The sequence below is a fragment of the Ctenopharyngodon idella genome, chromosome 20 (genome assembly GCF_019924925.1).
Source record: "Ctenopharyngodon idella isolate HZGC_01 chromosome 20, HZGC01, whole genome shotgun sequence".
Lineage (NCBI taxonomy): Eukaryota > Metazoa > Chordata > Actinopteri > Cypriniformes > Xenocyprididae > Ctenopharyngodon > Ctenopharyngodon idella.
In genome coordinates this window covers 32,669,370-32,688,549 of record NC_067239.1, presented here as the reverse complement: position 1 = coordinate 32,688,549, position 19,180 = coordinate 32,669,370, and the positions used below count along the sequence as shown (strand labels likewise).

At 39.1% G+C, this 19,180-nt stretch overlaps 1 protein-coding gene across 1 annotated transcript; it reads right to left on the bottom strand.

Moving 5' to 3' along the window:
- Positions 1–1,608: 1,608 nt before the first annotated feature.
- On the bottom strand, positions 1,609–18,270 carry lrfn5b (leucine rich repeat and fibronectin type III domain containing 5b). The gene is made up of 3 exons (XM_051874248.1): positions 17,942–18,270; positions 7,477–8,900; positions 1,609–3,166 (listed from the first exon to the last, which is right to left on the bottom strand). Exons 2-3 carry the CDS (start codon positions 8,871–8,873, stop codon positions 2,266–2,268), a joined length of 2,298 nt encoding a protein of 765 aa, XP_051730208.1. The 5' UTR covers positions 8,874–8,900; positions 17,942–18,270; the 3' UTR covers positions 1,609–2,265.
- Positions 18,271–19,180: the final 910 nt, after the last annotated feature.

The following is a 19,180-nucleotide window of genomic DNA, read 5'->3' as shown; positions in this document are numbered from 1 at the left end:
AATTAATGAATCATTAATTGACATCGCAGCCAACAGCGGCTCATTTTAACAAGCCCATCCATTCTGTAACTCATTCCACAACTTGATGCATCTCATATCTGTCCACAAGCATAACAATCTCACATATAGAGGTGAAATGGACTGTTTTTTCTCTTATGGACGGACATTGCTCTTTAACCTTGAGACAGAGAGAGAGTGTAAAGCCGTCTTGAGTCTGAGTGGAAGGTGAATCACAGGACTCATGGGACAAAACTGCTCTTCTTTCATCGTCTTCTTGCCATTTCTTTGAACAAATAGAGGATTTCGCCTCTCAGACTCTCTGCTCCTGAGGAACGCAAGGATTAACACTTCTAAAAATAATTACCCAGCATTCAGTGCTGCAGGCGTTCACTACGAGATGTTCTGCTTCATCAAATACATCGTCTTCACCCGGTCGGTCGGATCCCTGCAAGACTGCATTTGATCTTAAGTGCCATTTTGCAGTGAGATTTGTAGGCATTCCCTGTTAAATATCAAATGGAAAAACCGAGCAGCTGATTGTAAAAGCCATTTCTAGCTACAGCAGCCCTCAAAACATTCTGAAATGTTTCATTTGGACATCTGACTGACGTATTTAACCATTACTATTTACTTGTTGTTTCAAAACGTTCTGAGAACATTCAAAAGTAACGTTCGCATAATGTTTGCAGAATGAAAAAATGGAATGTTCATTTAAGGCCTGTTCACACCAACGACGACAACTATTTTAAAAAAATGTTCTTTTTAAAAGATTCGTTGGAATCACTTTCAGAACGATTTTTGTTCCAGCTGATGAACGATAAAGACATTGACAGCCAATCAGAATCCATCCTGCTTTAAAGAGATCGAGCATTTAAAGGATTAGTTCACTTCAGAATTAAAATTTCCTGATAATTTACTCACCCCCATGTCAAATCCTGGAATGTTTTCCTCAAAAACCTTTCATTTCTTTTCGACTGAAGAAAGAAAAACATGAACATCTTGGATGACATGGGGATGAGTAAATTATCAGGAAATTTTAATTCTGAAGTGAACTAATCCTTTAAGGCCTGTTCACACCAACGACGACTCGCGGACATGAAAAACAACCTGCGGAAACAGTGTTAAAGTAGCCCAATTCCGCGGAAAAAAGCAGACTTGGCAGCACTGCGTTGGAATCACTTTCAGAACGATTTTTTTCCATCTGACGATTGACAGCCAATCAGAATCAATCGTGCTTTAAAGAGACAGACGACAAAACTGCAAAGAAGAAGAAGGATGAAGCGTATTGGTGTAGATGCTAATATAGTTATAGTTACTGTTATGTGTGTGAACGAGCCTTTAATGTTCTCACAAGTTAACAATACTCAACGTTTTGAACATTCAGAGAACATTCAGAAATAACCTTTAACATTTTTGTAATGGGAACGTTAGCAAAACATTCTTGAAACCCATGGGAGGCATCATCTCAGATTCTTCAAAATCATCTTGAATCGTAGTTGATTTACGTATTAAAACATTTCAACAGAAAATTAAACTCTCATTAGAAAACTAATTTATATCTAATGCACAACGCATAATTAACATATGAACGTCACATCAACACCTGTATCATTTTCACATTTTATTTTACACAACGTAACATGTTTGTATGCAGTGTTTGTATTATTCCATAAAACAAAGAAATATACAAGTCATAGTATTATTTTACTATATGCAGGAAACAGTATTTAATTTGTGCTTAAAAAACATCGGCTTGTACATTGTCCTTTCGATCCACGTCTGATTTTAAAGTCTGATACTCGACAGTCTGAGACTATACACTGCAAACACGATGTTCTTCCTCAGTTTTCTCTCTTGATTTCCAATATCTAAACATTCTTAAATCAAGATACATTTACTGGAGAAGTAAAATGACTGAAGATATCAAGTCTTGCTTTCTGAAAAATGTGTCAAAATGAAGTAAGTTTGTGCTTAAAACAAGAACAAATATCTGTCAATGGAATCAAAAAAAATCTTAATTCAAAGGGACAACAAGATTATTTTTCTGACTCTGACAGATATTTGTTCTTGTTTTAAGCACAAACTCACTTCATTTTGATGAATTTTTCAGTCATTTTGCTCCTCCAGTAAATGTATCTTGATTTAAGAATGTTTAGTGCTGGAAAACAAGACAGAAACACTGAGGAAGAACATCAATCGCAGTGTAACACATAAAGTGGCCTGGAACGCTATTAAAACCACAGAAGTGAAGTGCAAAATCCTCCATTATAATGTGCTTTCTAGGACCCACTCCGACTGGGTCAGCGAGGATCTCCCGCTGCGTCTCTCGCCGGCGTCCATCTGGGGAATATCCCCGCCGCTCATTGATAAACTGCGTTTGGAGCGGTTCAGGCTGCCAGACGGGTGCTGGTGGCTCATATACGCGGGCTGTTTGCACGAGTCTACGTTGAGGGAGTGACGGCGGCTCACCCGCACACAGCCCACGGGCACCGTCTTGTAGTGGTGGAGGTTCTGGAGCTGCGCTCGTCTGGACGCCGGCGTCACCATGGTCGAGTAGGCGCGTACGGTGGGATGCACCTTGGCCGAGTTGTTCTTGTTGGTGTTGTCCGGCTCTACGTTGATTTGCGTGTCCGCACGCACCGGACGTAGCGGGCTAGGAGAGGCGGGATGCCAACTGTGGCTTGCGGCGGACGTGGTGACGGTGCAGTCCGGAAGAGCAGGTTTGGAAGGCCGGGATGGGGCCGATTCCGTCTGCGGCGACACCTTCCGACACGCATCCGGACCCAGGATCTGCTTGGACATGGACTTGATGACGCCGCAGACCTGCAGCTCGGACTGCGAGCGAATGTCGCCGAGCTCCACACCTTTATCCGCCCCTTCCTGCTGGCACACTCGGTAGCGCACAATGAGGAAGATGATGAAGGCCAGCACGGACGCGACGATGACGCCACCGATGATGACCACGATGGTGCCGCCGAGGAACTGCGACTGCATAAAGTGGCAGCGCAGGTACTGCGGCTCTGTGGCGAAGTGAACGCAGCCCACCACGCGTGTGGCCGTGAGCGTGGTCATGGCGTCGTCGTAAATGGCCAGAACGCAAAGGTCGTACATCGTGCCTGCCGCCAGATTGTTGACCGTGATGCTTTTACTGGTCGGAGGAATCATTCTGCAAGGAGAGAAACAGCAATCAACAAAAAATGTCGGCTAGAACAATGCAAAGTGCAAAGCTAGTACAACACTGAAGGTGTGTCTCAGTTCGTGTACTTGTGCACCGCTTTGAATTCCTCAAATACTCGGATGGTGCACTTAAAGGGTTAGTTCACCCAAAAATGAAATTCTGTCATTAATTACTCGCCCTCATGTCGTTCCACACCCGTAAGACCTTCGTTCATCTTCAGAACACAAATTAAGATATTTTTGATGAAATCCGAGAGGTTTATGACTCATCCATAGACAGCAATATAATCAACACTTTCAAGGTCCAGAAAGGTACTAAAGACGTCATTAAAACAGTCATGTGACTGCAGTGGTTCAACCTTAATGTTATGAAGAGACGAGAATACTTTTTGTGCGCAAAATCAAAACAAAAATAATGACTTTATTCAACAATCTCTTCTCTTCTGTGTCATTCTCATACGTTGTTTACGTCCAGTGCTTCCAGGTTCTACGTCAGAACGGCGACTCATTATTGGCCGGCTCCTGCGTCAGCATCACACACATGCGTCATGCTGATCACGTGATCAACTTTGGCCAATACTGAGCCAGCATTTGGACGTAAACACGGAAGCGCTGCACTATGTCAACTGCGTATGACAACAGTTCAAATTGTTGAATAAAGTGGTTATTTTTGTTTTGTTTTTGCACACAAAAAGTATTCTCGTCTCTTCATAACATTAAGGTTGAACCACTGCAGTCACATGACCGTTTTAACGATGTCTTTAGTACCTTTCTGGACCTTGAAAGTGTTGATTATATTGCTGTCTATGGACGAGTCATATACCTCTCAGATTTCATCAAATATATCTTATTTTGTGTTCTGAAGATGAACGAAGGTCTTACGGGTGTGGAACGACATGAGGGGGAGTAATTAATGACAGAAATTTCATTTTGGGGTGAACTAACCCTTTAATTAACCGAAAAACATTCATGCACTCAATGGTCGCAGCTTCAATTATGTACTGAAGGGGGAGACAAAATAACGTATATAATTCATACACTAGACGGTGGAGTGCATAGTATAAGTGCATAGTGTATAGTACGTAATTTGGGACACAACTTCACAACTGTTCATCATCTGATCTTGTTTGGGATGTATTGATTGGAAGAATTTAACTATTCTTCTAGCCCTTTTGAGGAAGAAAAAAAGAGGAAGAAATGCAATTGCAAATGGTGAGAAAAACGATAAATCTTAAAGTTATGCACAAACGTTCTTCCAGTAACGTTATTAGAACGTTTGTTCACAGTTATCTGTTCTTTAATAATGTTCTCAAAACGTTAGCACAAAAACATTATTTATACATGGTTCATGGGTGTTTTTCTGAAATCTGGATCTTTTGAACGTTCAGAGAACATTCAGAAATAACGTTTTCAAAACATAAGTTTCGCCTGCAGTGTCTTGATAAAAAAATGCTAAATCAATTTCAAACCAGTCCAACAAAAACATTTGAATTATTATTTGAGCATTTATTTTAAAAATCTGATGTACTATTTGAGCATTTTTATGTTGGATTTATCATTTTGACATCTGTTTTGAGAATTTGATTATTTGAGTATCTAAACATTTGATTTTTCATTTTAATTATATTAGGAAAAACCTTTTAAATAGTTGTTTTAAGGACTTAAAGTTTTCTGAAATAATAATAGGCTACTAAACAAATGAAACAAATTTACAGACAAAATTAATTATAATTAGTCTATTATATTATTGTAATAGTAAAGAATTTAACAAAAGACCTTTTGATGAAGAAAAAAGAGAAATAAATTAAAATCCAATTGTAAATGATGAGAATATTTGATAGCAAATCACTTTGAATTACAAAAAAGCATTTGATTCATCATTTGAGCATCTGTTTTGAGAATTTGATTTATTATTTTAGCATTTGAACTTGGACCTATATCATTTTATTTGGAAAAACTTCCATTAAAAAGTCTGTCAACACACTTTCTTCACTATCTTTTTAGCGGCAGCATAAATGCAGTCCAATAATAGGCTTTAAATATATATTAAATAATAATAGGCTACTAAACAAACAAAAAAATACAACAGACAAAACTAATAACATGTATCTTTAACTACATGCTATCATGAACAACCAGTCAGTAAGTCTCTTGGGATAACAGTAAAAAGTTTTAATTACCAAAAAAAAACAGCTCAAAAGTTTCAGGAATCGGTGAGACTACACTCATCACCTGATGTATTTGAATCACTAAAACAAATTGACTCATAAGAGTGACTTGTTCGGGAATCATACTACACTTGCTGTGCTGTATGGTTTTGATCGACTATAAAGAACCGGCTCATAAGAGTCATTCTCTCGGGTCGAGCTGTGGGGTCAATAGCTGTTGTGCGCTGCTGCAGAGCAATTGAGGAAACGCTGTATTTTAGTCTTTTCTGTCTTTGCAGGAGGAAGAATGCATGGTGCAACATTAACGGAACATAACTTTATATGGCTTCATTAATAAAAAAATTTTTCTCAACCCTACTCCTCATCTGAAGGTGATTTTGTGAAGCTTATCTGCAGTCCGGCAGAGCAGAGCATATAGTCATAAAGCCATAAAGCAGCAGCCTCTCTCTCGTTCCCAGCGGCTGTAAATGAGACTCCGAGCCAAATCTCCCTTCATGAGCCGCTGAAACCCTCCAGACCGTTTATATTACTGCTGCTCAGTTAGTGCACTTTCTTCTCTCCTCCACCATCATTTTTATAGTCTGTACGGCCAGCTGAGCTGCTTGGGAGGCGAGAAGGGCTGCTTCACCAAATACACTTCACAAACCTGCCGTACGTGACTCAAACAAATTATGGGAGTTATATAAAGAAGCTTCAGCAGACTCTTGTCTTGTTTTAATTTCTGTACTATATTCACAGTTCTCTGAAACTGCATTATTTAAAGGGGTGGTTGATTATGATTTCACTTTTTTAACTTTAGTTAGTGTGTAATGTTTAAGGACTACAACAAACAGCTGGTAGGGACTACAACAAACTTTTCCCGGGTTAGTGACATCACAAACCCTAAAATTTACATAAACTCCGCCCCCGATAACACACAACAAAAGGGGGTGAGGCCATGTTGGGCTGCTTTAGAGAAGAGGAAGAGTTGTTGTAGTAGAGTGTTGTTGTCATGCCGTCATTTTACGCCGGACTGCTTCACAAACGAGGGTCAATTCAACAGAAAAGATTAACATGACGCACATGCTAGTTGATGAGTTGAATCAACTCCACAGCAACTACATAAATTTATCCACTAACCATTCAGAAACGTCTAAAAGTTGTAACTTCTTCCTGAGTCTCTCCATCAGTGTCGACTCCGGTTTGAACAATGTAAGGCTGAACACCGTTACTGACAATCCTCATTTTGGCTGCGTGAGATTCTCCAGCTTTGTTGTTGTTGAGCAACCGAAGCGCGAGCTGTTAAAGCTCCGCCCTCTTCTGGAAAGGGAGCCGGGAGCAGCAGCTTCATTTGCATTTAAAGGGACACACACAAAAACGGCGTGTTTTTGCTCACACCCAAATAAGGGGGAATTTGACAAGCTGTAATAAATGATCTGTGGGGTATTTTGAGCTGAAACTTCACAGACACATTCTGGGGACATGGGGCATTATAGGTCCACTTCAAAACAAGACACTAAAGGTGAATGGGATAAAAAAAAAAAACCTAATAGATATAGCTATACTTCCTCAGTTGATTAGAATCGCAAACATTTTTGTATTCCAAGTTTTCTGAATTATGTCTAAATATGCAAAAGAGGCATTATCTAATTAAATATGCACTAAGTTCCAGCACATAAATCTGAACATTAGATAAAGCCAGATTCAATGTTCTTGTTTGATTTTGTTTACATATTAGAGCTAAAGTTTTTTACAGAGGGGATTTTGGATTACTCTTTTTATCACTCCATAAATCAGAAAATACTGTCAAAAGACGGAAAAAAATGTTTTAGGAATAAAATGTTAAATAAATATCATATGAACAGTATATAAACAAACCCCTCAGTAAAAACCTTCAGAATATAGACAGGAATAAAACTGTAAAGTTTGGTGTGTGTAAGTGCTATTGAAGTGGAGATAAAAACTTTTAAAGATATATAGTGCAATTGAAATCTACAGGCAAAAATAGATAAAGTGCAATAAAATAAACACTTAAAAAAGTGTATTTTATGAAAAGCCCAAAAACTTTTGAAAAGAATTGACCAGTGCATAAAAAACAATGTTTTGCCTGCAGTTTCTTGCCTTAAAGGTGTGTTAAAACCAAGAGTCTTACCTGTACACTAACGAGTCATCGTAAGTGCCATTGTATTGGACCTGGAACATCCTAATCCCTGGAATATTCCGCTGAAAGTTGAACTTCACCAGAGCTGTAGAAGAGGTGATTTCAGAGATCAGGACCCTCTTCTCCTGTCCACCCTTAGTGTTGCCCATCGAAGAGCCTCCGTCTCCGCCGGTCTTGGCAGAAGTCGCAATGTCGGACGATCCCGGATCCGGCTCCTGAACTAAACTGGTGTCGTTGGTGAAATGCGGAAGTTTGGTGATGGTCAGATCCACTGTTTGCTGAGCCTCTCCAGACGGGTTTGAAGCCACGCAGGTAAAAGATCCAGAGTCCTTCACTGTGCTGATCAGGATATCCAGGGTTCCATCGGCGTGAATGACGGTACGACTGGAGTTGAACACCAGCTTCCCGTCGGGAGCGATCCAGTGGATGATGGGATCCGGGTCGCCACGGGCTTTGCAGCGCAAGGAAACCTGCTGGCCTTCCAGCGCGCGGGTTTCTTGCGAGTGTCGAGTGATGAGCGGCGGCTCGCACAGGAACTCCTCCTCAGAAACGGTCCAGAAATAGCGTCCGGCGAGATGTTGCGGCGCCGCACAGGTCTCCAGGTCATCCTCGCGCCGCAGCCGTCGGAGCCACAACAGCTCGCAGTTACAATGCAGCGGGTTTCCTCCGAAACTCAATGCGAAAGACGTCGGGCCCAAAATGCCTGATGTAGCCAGAACACCTGCGCGCTGGAAGACCGGATCGGGTGGAAGCTTGTGCAATTTATTGGAGGTGACGTCCAGCCGCTTGAGCTTCTGAAGCCCAGAGAAGGTTCCTTCGGGGATGTAGTTGATCATGTTGTGGTCCAGGTTTAAGGTGTGCAAGCTGATCATGAGCTGGATGGCGATCCAAGGCGCACTTTCCAGGTTGTTGTAGGACAAATCGAGTTCTTCCAGAGCCAGGAGGTCGTTGAACGCTCCTATGTGGATGTGTGTGAGCTGGTTGTTGTTGAGAATGAGGTGGTGCAGCTTGGACATGCCGCTAAAGGTATCGTTCGTTATATGCGTCAAGCGGTTGCTGTCCAGATGAAGTGCGCGCAGGTTCTCCAGGTCATTGAAAGCGTGAGGTGCGACGGAGCCTATCGTGTTCCTCGAGAGAGTCAGGTCCACCAGTTTGGTCATGTTGGCGAAATCCTTACGCTTGATGCCCGTGATGAAATTGTCGCCCAGTCTGAGCTCGACCGTGCGTCTGTCGATGTTTGGAGGGACGAACAGTAGCCCCTTTTTATCACACAAGGTTGCCAGATTTGGGGACAGAACCTGGCAGATGCAACGCTTGGGACAAACTTGGATCTTCTGGGCTTTCAACGCCATTACAACAACCATCAAATAAATGAGTAGCATCTCCATCTGGGTTGTGGGTATTGGTTAAACAACCTGTGGAGGAAACAGAGATGTGAGTGTGAAAGAAATTGTTTTGTTTGATTTTATTGACATTACAGCATTAGAGCTTTTACTGAGGGGATTTTGGATTTCTCTTATTATTACTCCATTAAATACTGTCAACAGACAGAAAAAAAAGTTTTAAGAATAAAATGTAAAATAAATATCATATGAACAGATATAAACAAAACCCTCAGTAAAAACCTTCAGAATATAGATAGGAATAAAACTGTAAATTCTGGTGTGTGTAAGTGCTGCGGAAGTGGAGATAAAAACTTTTAAAGATATGCACTGCAATTCAAAATCTAGACGAAAACAGATAAAGTGCAATAAAATAAACACTTAAAAGTATATTTTATGAAAAGCCAAATAGCCCAAAAACTCTAAATATACCAGTTAGAAAGAAATTAATACATCAAGGATGCATTAAAATGATCAAAAGTGACAGTAAAGATATTTATAATGTTAAATAAATGCTGTTCTTTTGAATATTCAAAATTCTTATATTCTTATATTCATTAAAGAATCCTGAAAAATAAAATGTATCAGTTTCCACAAAAATATGACTCTTTTCAACATTGATAATAATCATAAATGTTTCTCGAGCAGCAAATCATCATATCAGAATGATTTCTGAAGGATCATGTGACACTGAAGACTGGAGTAATGATGCTGAAAATTCAGCTTTGATCACAGGAATAAATTACACTTTACTATATATTCACTTAGAAAACAGCTGATTTACATTGGAATAATATTTCACAATTTTTACTGTATTTTTGATCAAATAAACAGCCTTGGTGAGCAGAAGAGACTCTTTCAGAAACATTAAAACAATTAAAACTAAACATTTAAAAATCTCACTGAACTCCAAAAAATGATTTTTTGAACATTACTGGATCAAAATTTTGCGTTAAAATCAATGGGTTACTTGCCATTTCTTAATTTCAGTGTGAAAAATGTTTCTACGCCAGTTTCTTTTTTTCAGTTTCTTGCATTGACGTATTTTCTATAAAAAACATAACATTGGAGCAGAATTTGCTTTTATTGCTAGTCAATTTAGTCTAAAAAATGTGTATGTGACCCCGCATGCAAGATGAGTCATCGATGTTTATTTAAATGTCTATTCATAAATATGTCTATTTTACAGGAAGAGAAATGTGTATAAATGTTTTAATGTTTTGAAGCGTAACAGATGACGTCAAAGTGAAACACACGTGAGCTACACGACTAAAGGTTTGTTTTTCTGCTATCTTTAATACACGTACAAACAAATCAAATAATCATGTGCAAACAATTATTTCTCACAAAACATCATGTCTGAAGCTTTCTGGGGACATTTATACTAAAGCTCAGGATGTGTTTTTGATATGATAATGTTGATCCTTTCATCTTTGTGTTTGGTGAGATGAAAGACTCATCTGGCCGTCCGGTTACTCATCAGAATTAGTCTGATGTCTCCAAAGACCGAGTGGAGACAAAGAGCATCAACACAGATGCCACACGAGGAGAGACGCGTCATTGATTTCGCTCGGTTCTTCATAGCCGCTCGTGTTTCTTATTACTTGCAGAGGATGAGAAACATATTCTCTGAATGACTCTAAAGTCCTTGACAAGATATAACATTTCAAACCAACTACGGTTTTGATTAGAATGGTTCTTATGAATGTTTAATCAGGGTTGTTTAATCATATTATACTGTCTCAGATAACAAAAATGTGTTCTACAAATGTTCCCATTAATTATTTCTGAATGTTCTTTAAATGTTCAAAACATCCAGATTTTTAAATGTTTTAAAAACATTTTTTCTTAGTTATACGAACGTTAAGGGAATGTTCCATTCTCCAAACATTATGGGAATGTTACTTTTAAATGTTCTATTAACGTTACTTGAAGAACATTTGTTCATAACGTTGAGAGAACCTTGCCACCACGTTCCCTGTCAGCTGGGATGTGCTTTTACAGAGAAACCTTGAGCGTTCGCTCCAATTTATAGGCTGAGGAGTGAATGTTTCTCGCTCTGAACGAGCATCTAAAATATCAGCAGATCAGTTCTTGACGCTTCTGTCGTTTGTAACCTTGGAAATTCACGTCTTCTGAAGAAGTGACAGTGTCACGGCTGATAAGCCTTTCAACGGTGTTGCAAAAGCAGTGCGCTGCGAACGCATGCGATAATAACCTGCCATACATCACGCCTGTGATCATGAGAGAGTCGGATCATTAGACTGTCATGGCAGACAATAGAGGAGTGAGACCTGCATGTAAAAATAGGCAATAAAAGTGAAGTATGCCAGCGACACCTGACATCTGACAGCGAGACAGACGGTGCAGTGAAAAAGGGGAGCGTGCTAAACTATAAAATGCATGAAATGAACAACACGAACATACCAAAGATCGGGTCGATTCGTCTTTGTCACATAAAAAGGCCAGAGCTTTAAATAATGAGCCACTGAGTAAACGCAAGTGACACTGTTTGCAAGAAGGTCTCATGACATCTATGTGTATACATATAATCATAATGTACTAAAATAAATGACCTCTCTTGTCCGTGTTTAACAGGCGGGTGATGATGTCACACTCTCTGCATATCAAATGACCTTCCAATCAGCCGCTTTATTGTTGCTGATGTTGTTTGCCAACCAGCTGGCTGCATTAGTTGGCAAAGCTTCTGGATTTTCAGTAGTCGCTGCTTCCCCTCCGAAACACCGCTGTGAATGTGCTATTGGGCGGCTCAGAGAAAGAGAGAGACATATTTTTTCTGTTTTATATCCCATTTTTCCAAGCCAACACTCACTGAGCCATAAAAGAAACAGCATGACGGATCTCCCGCGAGTCACTTGTGTTTGGAAACACGCGCGACGGAGAAGGACAGTGAGAATACTGTATATAAAGAGAGATGAGTTTGGGTCTGTAGGACGTGACTAATGCAAATACATTCAAATGAGCGATTCATAAACGTAATTAAACCCGTTTGATTAGTTTTGACTTCCATTGTATGGTCAAAAAATATAATAGAAGTCAATGGGAACCAAAACTGTTTGATTCCCAACATTCTTCAAAATATCTTCTTTTGTGTTCAGCAGAAGGAGGAAAGTCATACAGGTACAGTAAATGATGACAGTACTATCCCTTTAACATGATTTTTGCTCCTAGACATCCACATCTGCTGAATTTATTTGAATATTACTCCAGTTTATCTAAAAGTAAACAAATGTTAGCAATATTTGGGGTCTGTAGGACGTGTCTAACACATTTACAGCGAAAATATTCAAATGAGCGATTCACAAGCCCAATGAAGCTGGCAAGACTCTAAACCACTGCATTTCAAGGAATAAAATAATACAGGTACTCATTATGTCGTTCCAAACCCGTTTGCTTCTCCATTAGTGTCTTCTGATATCACAGATTTTAGTCATTCAACACTGAAAGTCTGTAGCTCCGCCTCTCCCCAGCTAACACAAATATATTTTAGGAACGTGTTCAGATTATTTCTGAATGTTTTCTGAAAACATCCAGTTTTTTAAATGTTCTAAAAAGTTTTTTCTTGGTTATGCAAATTCCAATGTATCGTTCTTCAAACATTATGGGAACTTTTGAATGTTTTCTGAACGTTCTGAAACAAGTAGAAACATTTAAAAAACGTTTGATTAATGTCCAAATAAAATGTTTCCTTAATAAATAAATAAAAAACGTTCCAATAAAATGTTCCATGAATGATGTATAAATTATGTTTTTGTGATAATATTTTGAGAACATTATTACGCTTAAAAAGCTGGGTCAGTGATTGGGTTGATTTAACCCAGAGATTGGGACGTTTTATCCCAGAGATTGAGTTGTTTTAACCCAGAGATTGGGATGTCTTAACCCAGAGATTGGGTTGTTTTAACCCAGAGATTGGGACGTTTTATCCCAGAGATTGAGTTGTTTTAACCCAGAGATTGGGTTGTTTTAACCCAGAGATTGGGATGTTTTAACCCAGAGATTGGGACGTTTTATCCCAGAGATTGAGTTGTTTTAACCCAGAGATTGGGTTGTTTTAACCCAGAGATTGGGATGTTTTAACCCAGAGATTGGGTTGTTTTAACCCAGAGATTGGGATGTTTTAACCCAGAGATTGGGTTGTTTTAACCCAGAGATTGAGTTGTTTTAACCCAGAGATTGAGTTGTTTTAACCCAGAGATTGGGATGTTTTAACCCAGAGATTGGGATGTTTTAACCCAGAGATTGGGTTGTTTTATCCCACAGATTGAGTTGTTTTAACCCAGAGATTGGGATGTTTTATCCCAGAGATTGAGTTGTTTTAACCCAGAGATTGTGTTGTTTTAACCCAGAGATTGGGATGTTTTAACCCAGAGATTGGGATGTTTTATCCCAGAGATTGAGTTGTTTTATCCCAGAGATTGAGTTGTTTTAACCCAGAGATTGTGTTGTTTTAACCCAGAGATTGGGATGTTTTAACCCAGAGATTGGGATGTTTTAACCCAGAGATTGGGATGTTTTAACCCAGAGATTGGGATGTTTTAACCCAGAGATTAGGTTGTTTTAACCCAGAGACTGAGTTGTTTTAACCCAGAGACTGGGTTGTTTTATCCCACAGATTGGGTTGTTTTAACCCAGAGATTGGGATGTTTTAACCCAGAGATTGGGTTGTTTTATCCCAGAGATTGGGATGTTTTAACCCAGAGATTGAGTTGTTTTAACCCAGAGATTGGGATGTTTTATCCCAGAGATTGGGATGTTTTAACCCAGAGATTGGGATGTTTTAACCCAGAGATTGGAATGTTTTAACCCAGAGATTGAGTTGTTTTAACCCAGAGATTGGGATGTTTTATCCCACAGATTGAGTTGTTTTATCCCAGAGATTAGGTTGTTTTAACCCAGAGACTGAGTTGTTTTAACCCAGAGATTGGGTTGTTTTAACCCAGAGATTGGGTTGTTTTATCCCACAGATTGGGTTGTTTTATCCCAGAGATTGGGATGTTTTAACCCAGAGATTGAGTTGTTTTATCCCAGAGATTGGGATGTTTTAACCCAGAGATTGGGATGTTTTAACCCAGAGATTGGAATGTTTTAACCCAGAGATTGAGTTGTTTTAACCCAGAGATTGGGATGTTTTATCCCACAGATTGAGTTGTTTTATCCCAGAGATTGGGATGTTTTAACCCAGAGATTGGGTTGTTTTAACCCAGAGATTGGGTTGTTTTATCCCACAGATTGAGTTGTTTTATCCCAGAGATTGGGTTGTTTTAACCCAGAGATTGGGTTGTTTTAACCCAGCAATTGAGTTGTTTTAACCCAGAGATTGGGTTGTTTTATCCCACAGATTGAGTTGTTTTAACCCAGAGATTGGGATGTTTTAACCCAGAGATTGGGTTGTTTTAGCCCAGAGATTGGGTTGTTTTAACCCAGCAATTGAGTTGTTTTAACCCAGAGATTGGGTTGTTTTATCCCACAGATTGAGTTGTTTTAACCCAGAGATTGGGTTGTTTTAACCCAGAGATTGGGTTGTTTTAACCCAGCAATTGAGTTGTTTTAACCCAGAGATTGGGTTGTTTTAACCCAGAGATTGGGATGTTTTATCCCAGAGATTGGGATGTCTTAACCCAGAGACTGAGTTGTTTTATCCCACAGATTGGGTTGTTTTAACCCAGAGATTGGGATGTTTTAACCCAGAGATTGAGTTGTTTTAACCCAGCAATTGAGTTGTTTTAACCCAGAGATTGGGTTGTTTTATCCCAGAGATTGGGATGTTTTATCCCAGAGATTGGGTTGTTTTATCCCAGAGATTGGGATGTTTTAACCCAGAGATTGGGATGTTTTAACCCAGAGATTGAGTTGTTTTAACCCAGAGATTGGGATGTTTTAACCCAGAGATTGGGATGTTTTAACCCAGAGATTGGGTTGTTTTATCCCACAGATTGAGTTGTTTTATCCCAGAGATTGGGATGTTTTAACCCAGAGATTGGGTTGTTTTATCCCACAGATTGAGTTGTTTTATCCCAGAGATTGGGATGTTTTAACCCAGAGATTGGGATGTTTTAACCCAGAGATTGGGATGTTTTAACCCAGAGATTGAGTTGTTTTAACCCAGCGATTGGGATGTTTTATCCCACAGATTGAGTTGTTTTATCCCAGAGATTGGGATGTTTTAACCCAGAGATTGGGATGTTTTAACCCAGAGATTGGGATGTTTTAACCCAGAGATTGGGTTGTTTTAACCCAGCAATTGAGTTGTTTTAACCCAGAGATTGGGTTGTTTTATCCCACAGATTGAGTTGTTTTAACCCAGAGATTGGGATGTTTTAACCCAGAGATTGGGTTGTTTTAGCCCAGAGATTGGGTTGTTTTAACCCAGCAATTGAGTTGTTTTAACCCAGAGATTGGGTTGTTTTATCCCACAGATTGAGTTGTTTTAACCCAGAGATTGGGTTGTTTTAACCCAGAGATTGGGTTGTTTTAACCCAGCAATTGAGTTGTTTTAACCCAGAGATTGGGTTGTTTTAACCCAGAGATTGGGATGTTTTATCCCAGAGATTGGGATGTCTTAACCCAGAGACTGAGTTGTTTTATCCCACAGATTGGGTTGTTTTAACCCAGAGATTGGGATGTTTTAACCCAGAGATTGAGTTGTTTTAACCCAGCAATTGAGTTGTTTTAACCCAGAGATTGGGTTGTTTTATCCCAGAGATTGGGATGTTTTAACCCAGCAATTGAGTTGTTTTAACCCAGAGATTGGGTTGTTTTATCCCACAGATTGAGTTGTTTTAACCCAGAGATTGGGATGTTTTAACCCAGAGATTGGGTTGTTTTAGCCCAGAGATTGGGTTGTTTTAACCCAGCAATTGAGTTGTTTTAACCCAGAGATTGGGTTGTTTTATCCCACAGATTGAGTTGTTTTAACCCAGAGATTGGGTTGTTTTAACCCAGAGATTGGGTTGTTTTAACCCAGCAATTGAGTTGTTTTAACCCAGAGATTGGGTTGTTTTAACCCAGAGATTGGGATGTTTTATCCCAGAGATTGGGATGTCTTAACCCAGAGACTGAGTTGTTTTATCCCACAGATTGGGTTGTTTTAACCCAGAGATTGGGATGTTTTAACCCAGAGATTGAGTTGTTTTAACCCAGCAATTGAGTTGTTTTAACCCAGAGATTGGGTTGTTTTATCCCAGAGATTGGGATGTTTTATCCCAGAGATTGGGTTGTTTTATCCCAGAGATTGGGATGTTTTAACCCAGAGATTGGGATGTTTTAACCCAGAGATTGAGTTGTTTTAACCCAGAGATTGGGATGTTTTAACCCAGAGATTGGGATGTTTTAACCCAGAGATTGGGTTGTTTTATCCCACAGATTGAGTTGTTTTATCCCAGAGATTGGGATGTTTTAACCCAGAGATTGGGTTGTTTTATCCCACAGATTGAGTTGTTTTATCCCAGAGATTGGGATGTTTTAACCCAGAGATTGGGATGTTTTAACCCAGAGATTGGGATGTTTTAACCCAGAGATTGAGTTGTTTTAACCCAGCGATTGAGTTGTTTTAACCCAGAGATTGGGTTGTTTTAACCCAGAGATTGGGTTGTTTTAACCCAGCGATTGGGTTAAATGTTTGCCCAATGTGCTGGGTTAAAACAACCCAATCACTGGGTTTGTCCATTTTCAACCCAACTTGGGTTGTTTTTATACCAACATTTTTAGAGTGTAAAGACCAGATAACTTTAAACGAACGTTCTATTAACATTACTGGGAGAACATTTGTATATAACTTTGAGAGAACGTTGACACAACGTTCCCTGTTCGCTGGGTCATTCTTGTTTGAGTTGCACGCCATTGGCTAACAGCATACTGTAGGTTATTTTTCCTTTTTTGCTTGTATTATGTCTTTACATTTGGATAATACATGCCTTCTACAGTCTGAGCGTGATTTTATAAACCTTGTGTGAGATGGACGAGGGTCGTTTGAGATCAGATTCTTTGCAGCAGTGAGAGACGTGCGGCTATCAGACTATAACAGCTGGTTTTCTGCAGTAAGCCAAGTCCATTCTGTTATTCCTTTGCTTTGACTGCCGATGGACAGACAGACAAACATAAATGATTTAAAGAGCGATTGCATGAACACATGCCATACAGATATCATGAGACGGCAGCTTCACTGCAGGCCTGTCGCGCACTAATGAACCGCCCAGACAGTTTTACTTCTGGAATGCCATGAGTTCTTGAGTGAAACTGAATATTTAACAGAAGAAATAGGGTGGGAATAAACAGTTTTGGGTCCATTGTTCGATCAAAAAATATAATGTAAGTCAATGGGAACTGAAACTGTTTGATTCCCAACATTCTTCAAAATATCTTCTGTGTTCAGCAGAAGAAGGAGTCATACAGGTACAGTAAATGATGGCAACTCTCATTTTTGGCTCTCATTTGAGATACAACATTTTCAGCCTTTAACACCCATCCAATCAAATAAAGGGTTAAATAACATTAACATAAAGAAGGGCTCGTTTTAAATCCCTGGTGTTGGTAAATCAATCAATTACTACCAATAGAAGAGCCTGTCTTTATATGTAAGCATGTCAATCCTCTCGAACAGTCATGAGAGTATTTTTCTTGCAAAAACAAAATAAAACAAAGAAAAATATCATTTATCCCAAGCCTGAATAGACACGAATCAAGACACCCGTTCTGAAGGCCAATCCTCGTGTGAGGTGATTTACCTTGATCTGCCACTCAATTAAATGTAAAACTGCAGTAATTGAGCAGCATGTCTGTGAGATGGCGCGATTCCAGCACGATAATACACCGAACATTCATTTCGCATGATTTATTGATAATGAAACATGATGCATCCATTTCAAGTGCGCTTCCAGCAGGTAAAGAGAATTAGTGACCTTGCAGTGTACTGCATTCGCAAAAATATTATTTTACATCGTGTTGTCACCTTTCTCAAACCTGCCCTCAAGATCTCAGTTATCTGATGAGAAGAACATGAAGACGCGCATCTGAAGATGGAGAAGCATCAGGGAGAAAATCTCATCATTTACCTGTAGAAGGGATCAGCTTTGCTTCATAGAGGCAAAGCCCGCCGTATTTACACCGAAATCTTCCAAGTCACCGCATTTTCAGCAGGTCCTCCTTCTTCCAGATGACCCAAATAGATCCCTGGACATCAGATCCTCCCGCATCCAGCTCCTCCGATGCCCTTCCACATGTGCATGACTTATAAGCTAATTAAACGCCTCTGTGTAGTGTATATAATCATTAGGATGTGTCTGTTCTCCTTTAATAAAACCGCAGACAGCTCCAGCCGGGATCGCCTCTCCGCATTACGCCTGCATGCACCCAAATTACCAATCCTAGTACGGCGAGGGCGAGGGCTATGAATATTAATTAGGTCATGCTACAGTCGCTTGGTAACCGTCCAATTGGACGGCTCGCTCTGGAATATTAATCAAACGACGCTGACGTTCAGACGTTACCCTCCAATGTTATATATTGTATAATGTTAAAAAAAATAAATTAATACTCTCTCTATATATATTTTTTTGGCGTTATAGGTTGCGTTTAAATGACTAAGGCTGTCTATGAAATACTAATTAATTATATTTTGTTATCTATTGTATTCGTGTTTATGGTAACATTTTACATCCTAAAAAAATACTGGGTTAAAAACAACCCAAGTTGGGTTGAAAATGGACAAACCCAGCGGTTGGGTTAAATGTTTGACCCAACCTGCTGGGTAGTTTTATTTAACTCAACTATTGTTTAAAAATTACTATATGAACCCAATATATGTTGGAAATTAAAAATGAGACACATAATTACTAGAGGCAACAATAATAATCAAAAGGTGAACATTTATTAACAAGCAATTTAATAAATGTTTATTGCTTAATTATTATTAATAAATGTTAATTTCCAACATATTTGGGTTTATTTTAAGCAAGAAATACAGTAATTTTTAAACAATAGTTGAGTCAAATAAAACTACCCAGCAGGATGAGCAAACATTTAACCCAACTGCTGGGTCAAAACCCAGTCCATTTTCAACTCAACTTGGGTTATTTATAATCCAGCATTTTTTAGTGTACAATAAGGTTTATTTGTTAACATTAGTAGTTAGCATAACTAACAATGAAAAATACTTCAACCGCATTTATTAAACTTATTTAATGTTCATTTTTAACATACATTTTTAAAAATGTAAAGTTACATCTGTTAACTGTGAACTAACATGAACAAAAAACAATTGTCATTTTCTTAACAAAGATTAATAAATGCTA

What these genes read in the sequence shown, in the direction of transcription:
- lrfn5b (XM_051874248.1), bottom strand. Translation starts at nt 8,873, where the DNA reads ATGGAGATGCTACTCATTTATTTGATGGTTGTTGTAATGGCGTTGAAA. An exon ending in GATGACTCGTTAGTGTACAG is followed by an intron (nt 3,167 to 7,476) that starts GTAAGACTCTTG and finishes CTCTCCTTGCAG; the next exon opens with AATGATTCCTCCGACCAGTA.